Here is a 14,260-nt window from a genome sequence, read left to right on the forward strand (position 1 = left end):
TGCATGGGTGGGCTCTCAGTTCTCCACAGAGCTGACTCATCCAGCCCTCTGCTGTCAGGTTCCAAACAAATATAATTAGAAAACCTACTGGTAGGCAGAGGGAAGGTTGCGAACAGAACCGCTCATCAGGGAAGCAGAGTGAGTCATGACTACATGAGGAAAGAGTCATGGTGATCCATTCACAGTGGCCACTGCTGGCGAGTCAGAGGCCTGAGCGGTGTAGTGAGGTGGAGGGGTGTGTGATGCGGGTGCCTCGAGGAGTTGTCCTTCAGAGTTTCTTTGCTTGGTTTTTGGTCTCACTAGAAGAAAGAGCTGAGGAAGATGACGTAATGTATTTCTCCCTAGCTGGCGATCGGAGGCTCTATAGCCCAGCACTTATGACCCAGCTAAGCAATATAGGAGGATTGTTCTGTCACTCAGAAGAAATGACTTGGCCATTTGACTTGCTTGGAATAGGGGGTCTCTTGAGTCACGCCATACCTTTTCTCTACACAGTGTAAGATGTGACATTGTAGTTTTCTTTAAGTTGACTTAGGCCAACCTGGACACAAAGAAAATTTCTTTTCCTTTTTTCAATCTTTAATCTCTGAGCTGAGTTTTTTTTGTTTTTTGTTTTTTTTTTTCTTTTTATTTTTTCTGAATTGACCAGTAGTCTGGCAGTCTGCATTATCTCTGTGAATAGCTCAAACTCTTCAGGATTGATGTAGTGTAAGTCTTAGCGATGGGTGTGGCCTTGGAAAAATGGCCTTAGCTGTTTTAATTCAACCCAGGTTTTCCAATGTCAAAGGCACAGTGCCTTCCTTGCCCATTTTACTGTTCAGCGACATTGGTATCTTCTGCTGCTGCCCTGTTCCTTGTCCCCTGACATGGAGAAACTAAGTCTGTAAAGTTTTAATCGATCTATTATTGCAGCTGTCTAAAATGATTTTGTAGAGAGATGGTCCTAGCCAATCTTTGTATTTCTGTATGGATGGAATTATGTAGCATACTTGCATATGTTACTTAAAGTGTAGATTTTTTTTTTTTTGTATTGGAAACCTAGACATATCAAAATGGGAGACGGCAAAGAGATAGCCTTGAGGTAAGCACATGAAGAAATGAGTGCTTGGTTTCACAAGGAATATGAGAAATGACATTTGCCTGAAGAGAGATATTAGCCTGTTTACTAAACAGATATATTGATTTGCTAATTTTATATGTTATCAATGCCAAGTATTAATACCATGTATTTTTCTTCTCTTTCCCAGCAACATCCATTTTTCACCGTACATGAATCCAAAGCAGCAGACGTGGCATCTTTTGTAAAACTGATACTTGGGGACTAAAAAGCCATGGACTTAACTGGTCGACCCTACTGTGGATTGGTGGGTTTACAGGGTGAAGAAAGTTCACTACAGAGCCAACAGAAAGTCATCTTGAGGTCATTGAACCCTGCCTTTCTGAGGGGTTTCCTCTCCCCGTTTTTCTTTTTCCTCTCCAAAGGGGGCCTTGGAATCTCTAGCGTAGGCTGAACTCTCTAGATGGATGAAATACAACAAAGGCTTAGGACTTGAAATGGTGATTAAATATTTAATGGCAAGTCATACGGGTGGGTCCTCGAGCTTCTCAGATCTCTCGTGTTCTTTACGAAATGAATGCAATTGGCCCTGGTAACAAGGTGCTACAGTAGTGAAGAGATTGTGAAGTAGATTTGTAGCGTATCCCACTTATTATTTTAATATTTATGTTTCAGTGCTTGGTTGGAAATATTCCATTTTATGCAAGAAGGGAGATACAGAGACAGGGCTGACTCGGCAGTATTTATAGGGCTTTTATTTTTTTTGAGTTCAATCATGTCTGTGGTCCAGAGGAAGTTATTTAATATGCATTTTTAAGGATATTATAAAAATCTCCAGCAAAGGGGCTCTTCCTGTACAGTGTGGCTTGCAGCTCTCATGGCTGCTGCTCCCGACTGTCAACTCAACCGTGGCTGATCATCGCATCGTTTGAATGAACTGTCAAAGTTAATGTCCCCCCGCCTCCCTCCCCCAACTTTGGAAACCATGAAAGTCACTTGTATCACGGCTCAAAGAGTAAAAAAATACAATGGTTCTCTTCAAATTTGTGGCATAGTATTAGTGGAAAAATGAAAATAACAGAAAGTGATGTGCTTTTTATAGTTTGCCTATCTCTTTCTCTCTGTATGTATTTGTGTGTGTGTGTGTGTGTGTGTTTGTGTCTGTTTTCGTGTGTGTGAGTACATTTATTAAACCAAGTCCTACCTACCACGTGGCTTCTAGGAACACCTCTATTAGTTAAAAGGACACCTGATAAGTCATGAGAGGAGATATGGAAGCTCACAGTGAGAAATGAGGTTTTCTGCTCTTGTGCCTCCTCAATGGATACTCCCCAAGGCCTGCTTCTGTAACGCATGAACTATCCTGCCTTGCTGGTTGGTTCTCACATCCAATGAAGAAGTCTTATTGTTAGAAGGGCTGTGATAAGAGAAGATAAACGCCAGTAGTCTTTAATGAAATGAAAACTTAATGAAGAGCCTTGGGACAGACTGCCAAGTTGTCACAGGCTCAGACCATGTCTTAGTATAATACCATGGAGTAGCTCCCTCCACTCTCAAGCTCTTGCAGGTGGACTGAATTCTTGTGATTAAAGACGTCATGAGTTCTCTAAGCGTCCTCTAAGATTAAGAAGTATTGTGAATGACAGGGAAAAGGTAGATATTTGCTAGATAATGAGGAATGTTTGCTTTGTTACAGTGTTACTATAAGGCAATTACTATTGGAATTCCTAGACAGCGTGTTGATAAAAAGGGAAGAAAAAAAATATCCATATTTATTTTTTCTTTCCCTCTCCTGACCTCTTGGAATTCTCCCTTCCATCCCCTCTGGATTTGGAAGCGTTAACAGTAGAGTTTCCATTGTATTATTTGCATCTTCAGGACTCTCTTCCACAGGTCACCTGTTTAGAGTGTGTCTGACACTTGAGCATCGCTTTTAGAGTCTCTTGTGAGGGATACCTATTGGCAGGGCTGAGGAGGTGGCTGTCAGTGAAACACTTGCATCTCAGGCCTGAGGACCAGCATTCAGCTTCCTGGAACCCACAAAAACCTGGCCTTGTGGCACAGGCCCGCAATCCCAGCAATGGCAAGATAGGAAGGGGAGACAGACAGATCTCTGGAAGCCTATGGATGGGTTAGCCTGGCCTACATACTGAAATTCCAGGCCAGTGGGAGGCCCTGTCTCCAGCAAAAGGTAGAATGTACCTGTGGACAGATGACCACACTCTTTCCATCCCTCCAGACACCCCTCTGCCCACTCTACCTGTTTGATTAAGCACAGATTCATCTGCTCTAAAGACTCATTTGTTTTATTTCTTTCTTGCCAGAAAAGTGGTATTCTTCTCTTGATTGTGTCCATTCAGTTTCCCACCCAGTTGGAAAGTTCCTTTCTTTGACATAGAGAGAAGTCATATCTGTCTTCCGGCTCCATTTGATCATCTTAAGAGAACAGAAAGCAATGGGGGAGAAGCCTGGGGAACCAACCCTCTTACAACTTCTGGTGAAATTCCTGAAGTAAATTGTCTTTCTGGTCTGTATCTGACTATTCTTAATTGTTTGCCGTCTTTGAATCACTTCTAACAAAGAACAGGTTTTGCACTCGTGTGCCTGTGCTGTTTCGTCTGTGAGCCCAGGACAGGAACCTGTAAGACATCATAGTGGGAAGAGCTGCTAGTTCAAGGCTGGTGCACTTTGGAGCCATTTAGATGCCAGTGTGGGTGCCAGAGTCCTGTCCCCTTGGAATTAATTGGTTCAGGTCGAGCTGGGGGAATTAAGAAAGAAGGAAGGAAGGAAGGAAGGAAGGGAGGAAGGAAAGAAAGAAAGAGAAAGAAAGGAAGAGAGGGAAGGCCTTCATGTACTCCTGATATACACCAGGGTTGGGGACATTTTATCCAAAGTCCAAATGAAATGGTCCCCTGAAATGGAAGAGAGCACAAATCGATGTAGTAAAAAATGGATCATTGTTTTTAGTTCTTGTCTATCTTCTAAACCTAACAGGAATTTACATATGCCAAAGTTTCCTTATTTATGATGCCCTTGATGGGTTGTCTCAGTACCTCCCGCCCCCCTGCCCCCGTGTGTATGATGCTGAAGACCAAAATATCAAATACTTCAGCATATCAAACAATTAGGCCCAAGCTGCTTTGCAGCAGTCCTTTGAAGACTACCACTCAGGTGTCAGTATTTCTCCTGACAACTCATAATCTATTAGCAAGCCTGTGAGTTATTTTAGCACAAGGCTTGTGGATGCTGGCCATATGCAATGTTGAGATTTGCTTAGTCTTTGACTAGGGGCTTTAAAGCCTGAGTTCTTAGTCACTGAGCTGCCCCTCATTATTATTTCATTCTCTGTCGTGTTGATATTCTGGGTTTGCCTGCCTCCTTAAATAATTATGAAGTTAAACATTGAAGCCATTCTTGGATGTTTATCAGTTGTGTGCTGATAGATTTCATAGTCTAGAAATGAAAGAGAGAGAGCCGGGAGATGGCTTAGAAGGTTGGGGCAACCTGGAAGATCCCTGAAGCTCACTGGCCAACCATTAGAGCAAATCTATTAGCCTCAGGTTCAGAGAAGGACTTTGTCTCAAAAAAAAAAAAAAAAAAAAACCAAACTTGGAGAGACATTGAAGAGAGACCCCTCATGTTGGCCTTTAGTTTCCACATAGCCACACACACACACACACACACATGCTCACACCCACACCAAAAAGTATGTACCATACACACACCACACACAACATATACACACATCACACATATGCAATTTTTTAAAATAAAAAAATGCAATAGTCGGAAACAGCCAATAGTCTGTGCAGAAGAGGAGACAGGTACCAAGACAATCACTTTTCTCTAGTCTCCTAATAAACTTGATCTAGTGTCTTCTATAATCACAAAGGAAGTAGAGGACCTAGGATGCCATGGTTTAAGCCCCCAAAGGTCTTCATTAACCACAGGGTTTCATTACCTCTGTTCAGAGCAATCACTTCCAGAAGTGTTTAGGAAAATCAAGTTTCTTTTGTCTTAAGAATGCCACAGATATCTAGTTCTTAATTCCTTTTTTTGGGGGGGGGGTGGGGCTTGAGGTGGTTGTTACTGTCTCTGACTTTGACAATAAGATTTGTGTGTTCACACAACTCATCAGAGTTGGCGTTCTGCTTGTGAATGGAAGAGAATTTCTATTACACCACACACTTGGGGATTTGTCAGAAAGCCTCTGAGTTTAAGGGGATTTGCTGGCTCAAGGAGTCTCCTGCTTTTATGGAGGCAGCAAGTGAAATGATACTTGGATTAATGTCACTTTCATGGTCCCCTCTCCCCCCTCCCTTCCAGCTTTTTTTAGCTTTTCAAAAGGAAGAGACACTTTTCAATCAGGTTATTGAAGATAGACACTGTGGTTGAAAAAAATATCACAGTGTATCCCTGAAGCAGCAGTTTCCACACCAGGGGAATGGACAAGCGTTTCCTTGGTTTCACTCTGGAGGTGCCATGGCCCTCCTTCCTGGGATTTCTATTCATTTAAAACACTGCTGAATGTACTGACAGGTAAAGATAGGCAGGCTTTGGTTTTTCTCCTCTCCTCTCCTCTCCTCTCCTCTCCTCTCCTCTCCTCTCCTCTCCTCTCCTCTCCTCTCCTCTCCTCTCCTCTCCTCTCCTCCTTTTTTTTCTTCTTTTCTTGAGACAAGGTTTCTTTGTGTAGCTCTGGCTGGCTTGGAACTTGCCCTGTAGACCAGGCTGTCTATGAACTCAGAGACCCACCTGCCTCTGTCTACTGAGTGCTGGGATCCGAGGAGTGTGGCACCACTGCTTGGAAGCTTTCTATGGCCTTAACTGGTTAAATTATAACTATCTTGGAAATATATTGAAAACTAGAATCTTTTCTCTAGGACAATGTATGTCATATGTGAACCATCAATTTTGAGAGCACTTCTTTGTTGGGGGAGGGATAGAAGTTTATGGACCTTGTATAGATCAATAGACTATTGTAGAATGTAGATCAGTCAACACTATAGAATGTAGTGTCATCCCTGAATACAGTGGCAAAATGTTGATACAGGGTCAGATAGTAAATATGTTTGGCTTTCTGTTTCAAGGGCTTTTTGTGAGTATTGTTGCAGTATCTTCTCAGCTCTTCTGTTGAAATTTCCATCAGAAAACAATGCCCAAATGAACAACCCTGGTGACTGTGTTACAAATTAAACATTCTAAAACCAAGGCAGGGGTTGTCTTTAGCTCACAGGCCATGGTTTGCCAACGCCTGTTGTAGACCGTCAAACACAACATTCTAATTAGTTAACTATATGAATGGAGTTTTCAACTGCATATTTGGCTTAGCTCCTGAGGTCTATTAGGCAGATGAATACAGGAGAATAAAGTCAGAAAAAGTGGGGGAGATTTTAGTACTCTGAGTGTTATTTGTTCACTTCTCCAGGTGTTTATTATTCTAGAGAATATTCTAGATGGAGCAGTTTCCTCTGGGTTAAGTGACACTTTCCATGATCTGTTGTTGACATCATGACTTAGGTTAGTCTGGGAAAGGTGCATTCTTACATATTACTTGTAGCCGTGGCAGTTAGCTTCTTTGCATTTTCTTTTTCTCTGCAGTGGAATGTGCGTGCAAGACGAGTCACGAACCCAGACATTAACTTGTTTGTTGCTCTGTCTTCAGAACTACAGTGGACTCGTGAGACCAAAGCTGGCATTAAAAATAGAAGGCATATGTAAAAGGAAATCTATGTCTGTGTATGTGTGTGTGTGCATCTCTATGGGTACATGTACGTGTGGATTGGATTCCCCTGGAGCTGACGTTACCAGCCATTGTGTTGGTTGATGTGGGTGCTGGGAACTAAACACAGGTCCTCTGGGGAGGGGGGGGATCTGTAAGTGCTCTTAACTACTAAGCTATCTCTTGATCCTATTTTATTTTATTTTTATGGTGTTTTTGAGACAGGATCTTATGTATGCCAGGCTGACCTCAAACTTGTTATGTAGTTGAGGATGACCTTGAACTTGCAACCCTATGACCTCCGTCTCCCAAGTGCTGGGATGCTATGGGTACATCATCACACCTGGTTTTTATGTGGTGCTGAGAATTGAACCCAGGGCTTTATGCATATTAGACAATCAATCACTCTACCCGCTGGGCTGCACTGCCAGTTCCACTCTTACCCACTGGGCTAACCAGAGGTGTGTCCAGCTTACCCATATACTTGTTTGTTTCCCTAAGAGTAGTACTGAGGTAGTTTAGGGTTCAAAGTCCTCTGGTAAGCAGTGAGTGTAGAGGCTTTCTGTTCTCATTGTGAACAGACTCATGCTGACCACTTGAATTCTGCCTCTGAACTTGGGTGGGGCACTCCTCTTATGGACCCATTAGTACATTGCTGATTCAAGAGGCCTATACAAAATATCACCTTTCTGAGGTGATTTCTCTTGGGTTGCACCACCCCCACCCCCCTCCGAATCTCAGAGCCTGCATCCAGAAAGCCATGTCATTGTCTGCTGTGCCAGTCTTTGTACCCTTCGCTCTAAGATGGCGGTCATCCAGAGCTTTCTGCTATCTCCTTTACCACCTTCAGAACTGGACATATTTGGAAGTTATAGTGTCTTTATTATCTACATGATATCCACGTTATCTGTATCATCTACCTCTCAGATCACACTTAGAATGATACACAATGACTCCTTAAGAGGGCCTATCCAAAAGTTTGATGAGGTAGTCCATCCATCGAAAAGAATGTGTTTTGTTTTGTTTTGTTTTGTTTCACCTGGGAAAACAAAACCCGACTTCAAGAACCTTCAGAACACAGCTCTCTTTTCACGGGAAGCATCTCACCACCGAATCCAGAGACGACCATTTCCCTGAGGCTTTGCTCTTGACAGCTATGCAAATATCAGCCTCCCACAGCAGGATCTGTGGAGACAGGGCATTAGTTGATGGTTGTCTTTGCAGTTCCTGATCCAGACTTCACTTTTCAGGCAAAACTCCCATGGAAACATCTTCCTATTCAAAATGAGGAGGAGTCTGGTTTAAAAAGATACGGAAATCAAGGTCAAGGACTTTGTGGTGGGGAAGTTTTGTTTTGTTTTGTTTTGTTTTGTTTTGTTTGTGTCTGAATGCAAATGTGCTGATGGAATTTGTATATTTCAGGCATTGGAGAGATGGCTCAATGGGAAGAGTGCATGATGTTCTCAACAGCCACATGGGAAGGCTCCCGACTGCCTCTAACTCCCCTTCCGGGGAATCGCATGCTCTTTTCTGGACTCCTCTGGCCCTGGCATGCATGTGGTGCATACAACTTATGCAAATAAATACACACACGGGTTTTTTTTTTCCTTTTTAAAAAAGAAATCTTTAAAAGAATTTACATACACACAGCCTACTATTGGGACTCTCAGAAATTTGTGACCATAGGCATCTTCATGTGAACTTGGCAGGTGTCTCCCACCCCCAATTTTTGGAGGTTACTTTATAGTTATAATTTTTGAGGTTTGCACTGATTTTCTTATAGTTGGCAGTATGGGCAGAATTCTGCTTTTGTGAGCAATAGCGTCACCATGCCCCTTGCCTTCCTGTAGTTGATACTTGTGTCTTTCTGAGCTTCAGGGTCTCGTTCCACAGATGACTCTTTTGTGGGATGGAGAGCAAGGACAAGGGCATGCACTAACTTGTCCCTGAAGCGGCTCACTGCGTCATCTGTAGATTAAGGCTGAGACCAGGCACCAACCATGGTTCAAATCTTTCTTTCCTTTTGCATCTCTTGCCACTCTCCCTCTATATGTCATAGATGGCTTGGCTGCATTCCTATGTGAGTGCTTTCATGTATCGTAAGTCAGGAACAGCTCTGCGACAAGGAGCCCTGTCGCTCTAAGTTCTTAAAAATATCCCAGAGAACCTTTAGCTAGCTCACAAAGGAGCAGGTGTGCTTCTGGCATATTAAAATGTGCTATATTTTGGTTGACCCCCCTCCCCATATCCCTGTTCCCCACCCTTGCTTAAGCCCTTCTACCCCCAGTCTTTTCCCTTCTATTTTTATATTATCTGTTTCCTATCACTGTCTCCATCTCTCTACCTTAAAGCCTCTTTTATTTATTTATTTTTTTGGTCCTCTCGTGTGCCCGTCTCTAATTTCCTGACATCTATACACACTCCCTCCCTAATTAATGCACACATATGAAAATGAGAGGCCAGGATGCACATCTAAGAGGGGATGTGAGATCTCTCTCTTATCTTATTTTCCCAGGTTGTCTCACTTAATGTTTTCTGAGTTCCATCCATTTTCCTATACATTTCATTTTTTCACTATGGCTGACCCAAATTCCATTCATATGAGTACCACAGTTCATTATCTCTTCACCAGTTGATGGCTGACTCCATGTCCTTACTACTGTGATCATAGCAGTGTTAAGCATGGATGGGCAGGTACCTCTGTAGAAGGATGCAGAGTCCTTTGCCAACCCTTATGCTTTAAAAAGGAGCAACCGGACAAGTCATTCAGTTCCCTTAGGAAATGCTTATCAGCACCCGTCCTTACATCCTGTGCACTTTACGGGAGACACATTTCATTTGTAACCATGATTGTTTCTTTCCCTATGTCACAAGTCAACTTTATTTGCAAACCACCGTGTGTATTCTGAAGGAAGCTCTTGGGGTCAAAGCAAATATGACTTGATGCAAGATTGAGATCACGTGGACGACTGTTCTTGGTACCCCCCCCCAAAAAAAAATTATGAAAGAAGATACTAGAGAGATGTCCGCCTCTGCCTCAGAACTCCCAATTCCAGCCCCCTTAAACTTCATGTGTGGAACGTTTAGAAGATGAGGCCATGCCGGGCATCCCCCTGTAGACGCCATCTGTGCTGCCTGTGCCCTCTGCTTCTGACCGTCCTGGGCTAGAATCGTTTTTCTCTCTGTGGGTTCTAGGATCTTTTTCTTTACAAAGGAGGCAGGCTGAGTCGCAGAATATGGAATTCATTCAGACTTTTGTGCAGGAAGGGCCTCCTGGAACCTTCCAAAGCCTTTGAGGTGAGTGTTAGATTTAAGTCCTGGCCCTCCATTTTCATTTATGATATACAAGAGTGAAGGAGCTGTGGAGGTAGGCTTCACCTTGTGTTTTCCTTGATGGAGACAGACAGGGCTGATTTTTTTTCCCCCACACTAGAAACATCCCTTATCACTCCATGGTGAAAGGAAGGTGGGATATCAAGTAATGGCTTCTGTAGAGCCTTGGAATTGTGTGTTCCAAACGCCCATTTTGTTGTTCAGCTACTATGCTTTGCCTCTCGTCTGAGGTGGACTCATATTCTTATGTTAGCTGAGCTTTCTTCTCATCCAAGTTGAACAGGGTGGTTAGGTTTTTTTGTTTTTGTTTTTTGTTTGTTTGTTTTTGTTTTGCTTTAGTTTAACAGCTTGTTGAAACTGGCAATAATATCTCAAAATCAAGGCAATCAGTAGTTCATGTGTAGAACTTCAGGTAGATACATACATTGATGTTGATAGATGATAGATGATAGATGTTAACAAAACTTCCAGGAGTGTGCCCAGACGAAGGGTGATGTGGCCTTAAAGACAGCATGCATGTTTGTAACATTTGGAGTAGCCCAAAAGCCTGGGTCCTCTTCTGGAGAAATCCACATTTCACTGCAAATGCCATCGATAAGGGGTGTGTAATAGCCTGGGTGACTGACTGGCTTCTGTCAGTTGTCAAGCCCGGGAATAATTTGCCAAAGTTGAGGTGTTTTGTCTTATGTAAAGGCCATGGTGTGGTGGAATTCCTATCATCAGGTCTTGTAAAATGTGGAACATCATTGTCCCCTTTATGATCTAAGAGAGTATGAAGTGTATGTATGTTTTTGAAATGCTATGACGGATTTCTTGGAATCCATGCATTTGGCCAAGAGAATGGCAGAGATGTTAGGCCAATGGTTGTTATGTGGCTGGCTCTCCCAGCTCCTCCCTCACCACCTCAAAAAAGAGAATAAACAGAGAGGCGAAGTTAAACTTGAATTTCTGTGCTATGAAGGAGCGTCCACTCTAATCTCCCATCTCAGGATGTTCTTCAGTTCCGCACTGGTGCCACAGAGGATAGCTTGAGCTGCTGACATTGTAACTTTTCCTTGGATGAGTGTGTCTCTGTGTGTGCGTGTGTGTCTGTGTGTGTGTGTGTGTGTGTGTGTAAAATTTCCAACCCTGCGTGTCGTGTTCATTGTCTTGTCGATTTGTGAACTGACTCGAACAGTGGAGGAGACAGTTAAAAGGGAGGAAAGCGACTGCCTAACCACTTCGCTCTATCAAAAGTGCTAACCGTGCTTCCATAGCTGGGACAAATAATGTCAGCATTCAGGAGGGATGCCCTTGAATGAAATGGTGTGTTATCTCCTAAGAAAATGTATGACTAATAAAAGACATTTTAAAAAGTACAGTGGGTCAGAATAATCCTTGAGTTGCTCCTGAGATGTGCTCTCTTGGCATGCTGTCCTCAGGAAATGATCTGGTGGACTGCAGACATAGCTCAGGGTTAGGGCCCCTGTCTAGGCTGACCAAGGCACTGGCTATGAGCCACGGCAAGAAAAAAGCCAAACCCTGAGGTAAAAAGTATTGCCTGCATGCTTTAACACCCACGGCACCCCCATTCTTCTTCTGATCTGTAGTTTGATTTTTGTTTCTCTGATTATTACCATGGCCAAAAGCTTTGTAAAGAAGGAAAAACCTTATTTGGCTTATACTTCCAGTCATAGTCTGTCATCAAAAGAAATCAGGGATGGGATCTAAGGCAGAAACATGGAGAAACTCTGCTTACTGGCTTGCTCACTGGCACACGCTTGGATGGCTTTCTTATACAGCCTAAGACCACCTGCCTAGGGAATGGTGCCACCCACAGTGAGCTAGGCTCTTGCACATCAATCATCAATCAATCTCTCACATATATGGCCACACACCAATCTGATCTCTGAAATTCATCAATTAATGTTATCTTTTTAGATGATACTAGGTTCTGTCAAGTTGACAATAAAAATTAACCAGGACCCCCCTCCCCCACCACACTCCCTAAGCAGAACAGAACAGAACAGAACATGGCTACACAATAGAGGAAAGAAAACTTCCCATTTCATAATGTACTTAATACTCAATATTCTTGTAGACAGCCTTGGTTAGAAGAAACTGCTAAGGTGTCATAATTAAAATCAGATGGGTTCAATGAAAAGACCAAGATCTACTTGCTTTTCTTTTCTGCATAGTTCAGTCCTTATACTAAACAGCTAACTAGCTGTTCAAGTTTTCCCTGATAACTTTGGTATCAAATTGGGACATTTCTGTTGTGAGATGTGGCAGTACCAAGAGACAGATGATCGGAGAGACGAAGAGGAAAACGTTAGTATAAGCAAACATGGTTGGGTCTGCAAATTGTTCTGATTGGTCTTACAGTCTAAGCCCTATTTGATTTCTAGTCACCTTAATGTGGTTTGGAGGAGAATGGCTAGAGCCCAGGGGTGAACAATAGGAATGAATCGTCCATTGTGTCAGCAAGTGTGCATCCACTTCCATCTTGTCTCTTACCTAGATGTGTCAATGTGAAATCAGGAGTCATCAAACCTAAATGCACTTCAAACTGAATCTATGGATTTACATAATTTCAGAAGTTAGATTCCATGGTGGAGGGCTCTCTGTGCTTACACATATCGCCCAGGTGACTTTCTGATGACCCACATAAACTTTACAGTCTTTATCCTCACCTGATAGGCCTTCCTTGATGCAAGAAGTAGAGGGAGATATGTGGATGGGGTAGGGGTGGGGGTATTGGTTTCTTTTCTCATTGTGATGACTAAACACCCATCAAGCGGGAAATTTAAGGGAGGAAGGGTTTGTTCGGGGTCACAGTCTCAAGGCACAGTTCATCATGGAGGGTAAGACAGGAAGGCAAGAGCATGAGGTCACATCGTGTCTGCCTCTAGACCAACACCAGTGAAGACCCTCAGATGCTTCTGGTATTCATCCGGCTGCCTTTCTACCGTAGAGGAGCGGAATGAGATGGACGCATGTGCTCAGCTTTCTGTCTCCTTTTTCTTCACTCTGACCCAGGCCATGGAAAGGTACTACCCACGTAGCAGGTATGTTTCCCCACCTCAGGTAATCTATGCTAGACAATCCCTTTTAGATCCAGGCAGGGTTGACTGGATCACTGAGCATCACTGAGGGAGGGCATAGTCAAGCTTAAGGTTTTCAGGCATCCTCTTCCAAGGCTCTTATTTAATTCCTTCCTCCATAGCTATTAACACCTTCGTAGTAAGAACTCTTCAGATCTCAGACCACATCTGAAGGGGGTAAACACCTTTCTTCCATATCCATGTCTCATACTGTCTGGTATTAGTTTGCTCCATCAGAATCATTTCCTCCTCACACAGCATGGAGAAAGGCGGCTAGCTTCCTGAAGCTCCTATCTTTTTTATTTTAATTTTATTTTTTTTATTGGTCCTGTTTATCTACAGGCACATTGAAAATCCCACAGAAGTTTATCACGATGTCTGGCTATCTGGCACTACTGTGCAGATGCTGGACTCAGCTGTATGACTGGCCTGGTGTCTCTCCTGCACTTGCTATCCAATGGTTGGAGTAAGTCGTTCGTGGATGGCTTCATTCATTGCCGAGTGTCTAGATTTGGATGGCTGTGGTATCTGGGAGCTAATTTATCACTTTCTCTCTTACCATATGGTGGCCAGCTTGGAGTCTTCACAGACTTTCTTCTACCTTGGGATAATCAGAATTCTCCCGGGACTGGAAGACTTCCTTGGATATTAGCTATCTAGAAGGACCAGGTAGAAGCATCAAATAAGTTACGATGTGAATATTAGAAGCGTATTTTAGAGGAGTAAGTCTTTGAAAACTGACTACCATGCTTGATGAATGCAACATAGTGAAAATAAACCAGTAAACTTAAAAAAAAAAAAAAAAAAAAACCAAAAACCTTATCTTATTCTCTTTCGTGTATGTTTGTGGGCATGTGGGTACATGTGCATACATATATGTGACATATGTGAAGGCCAAATGATAACCTTGAATGTCATTCCTCAGGAGAGTCCAATCTTTTTTCGTTTCCTTTTATTTTTGCCTTGGGACTCACTGATACTTAGGCAGACTGGTCACTGAGTCTCAGGGAATCATCAATTTTTGGCTCACCAGAGCATGTACTACTATTTCTGACTTAAAACAATATT

General features: G+C 42.9%; 1 protein-coding gene across 8 annotated transcripts in view; it reads left to right on the plus strand.

Moving 5' to 3' along the window:
- Nucleotides 1-13,981, plus strand: part of Map2k6 (mitogen-activated protein kinase kinase 6) — a 126,421-nt gene extending 112,440 nt beyond the window's left edge. For 5 of the 8 annotated variants that reach the window (NM_001356352.1, NM_011943.3, NM_001356353.1 and 2 more), the window contains one exon: nt 1,248-2,100. In NM_001356352.1, coding sequence (NP_001343281.1) covers nt 1,248-1,325 — 78 coding nt within the window. In that variant the 3' untranslated portion in view covers nt 1,326-2,100. Of the gene's footprint in view, nt 1-1,247; nt 11,468-13,062 lie in introns of those variants that run through there. The other 3 variants (XM_011249034.3, XM_011249035.3, NM_001356345.1) reach the window with 2 other exon arrangements.
- Nucleotides 13,982-14,260: the final 279 nt, after the last annotated feature.

This window comes from Mus musculus, chromosome 11, assembly GCF_000001635.26.
Source record: "Mus musculus strain C57BL/6J chromosome 11, GRCm38.p6 C57BL/6J".
NCBI classification, from domain to species: Eukaryota; Metazoa; Chordata; class Mammalia; order Rodentia; family Muridae; genus Mus; species Mus musculus.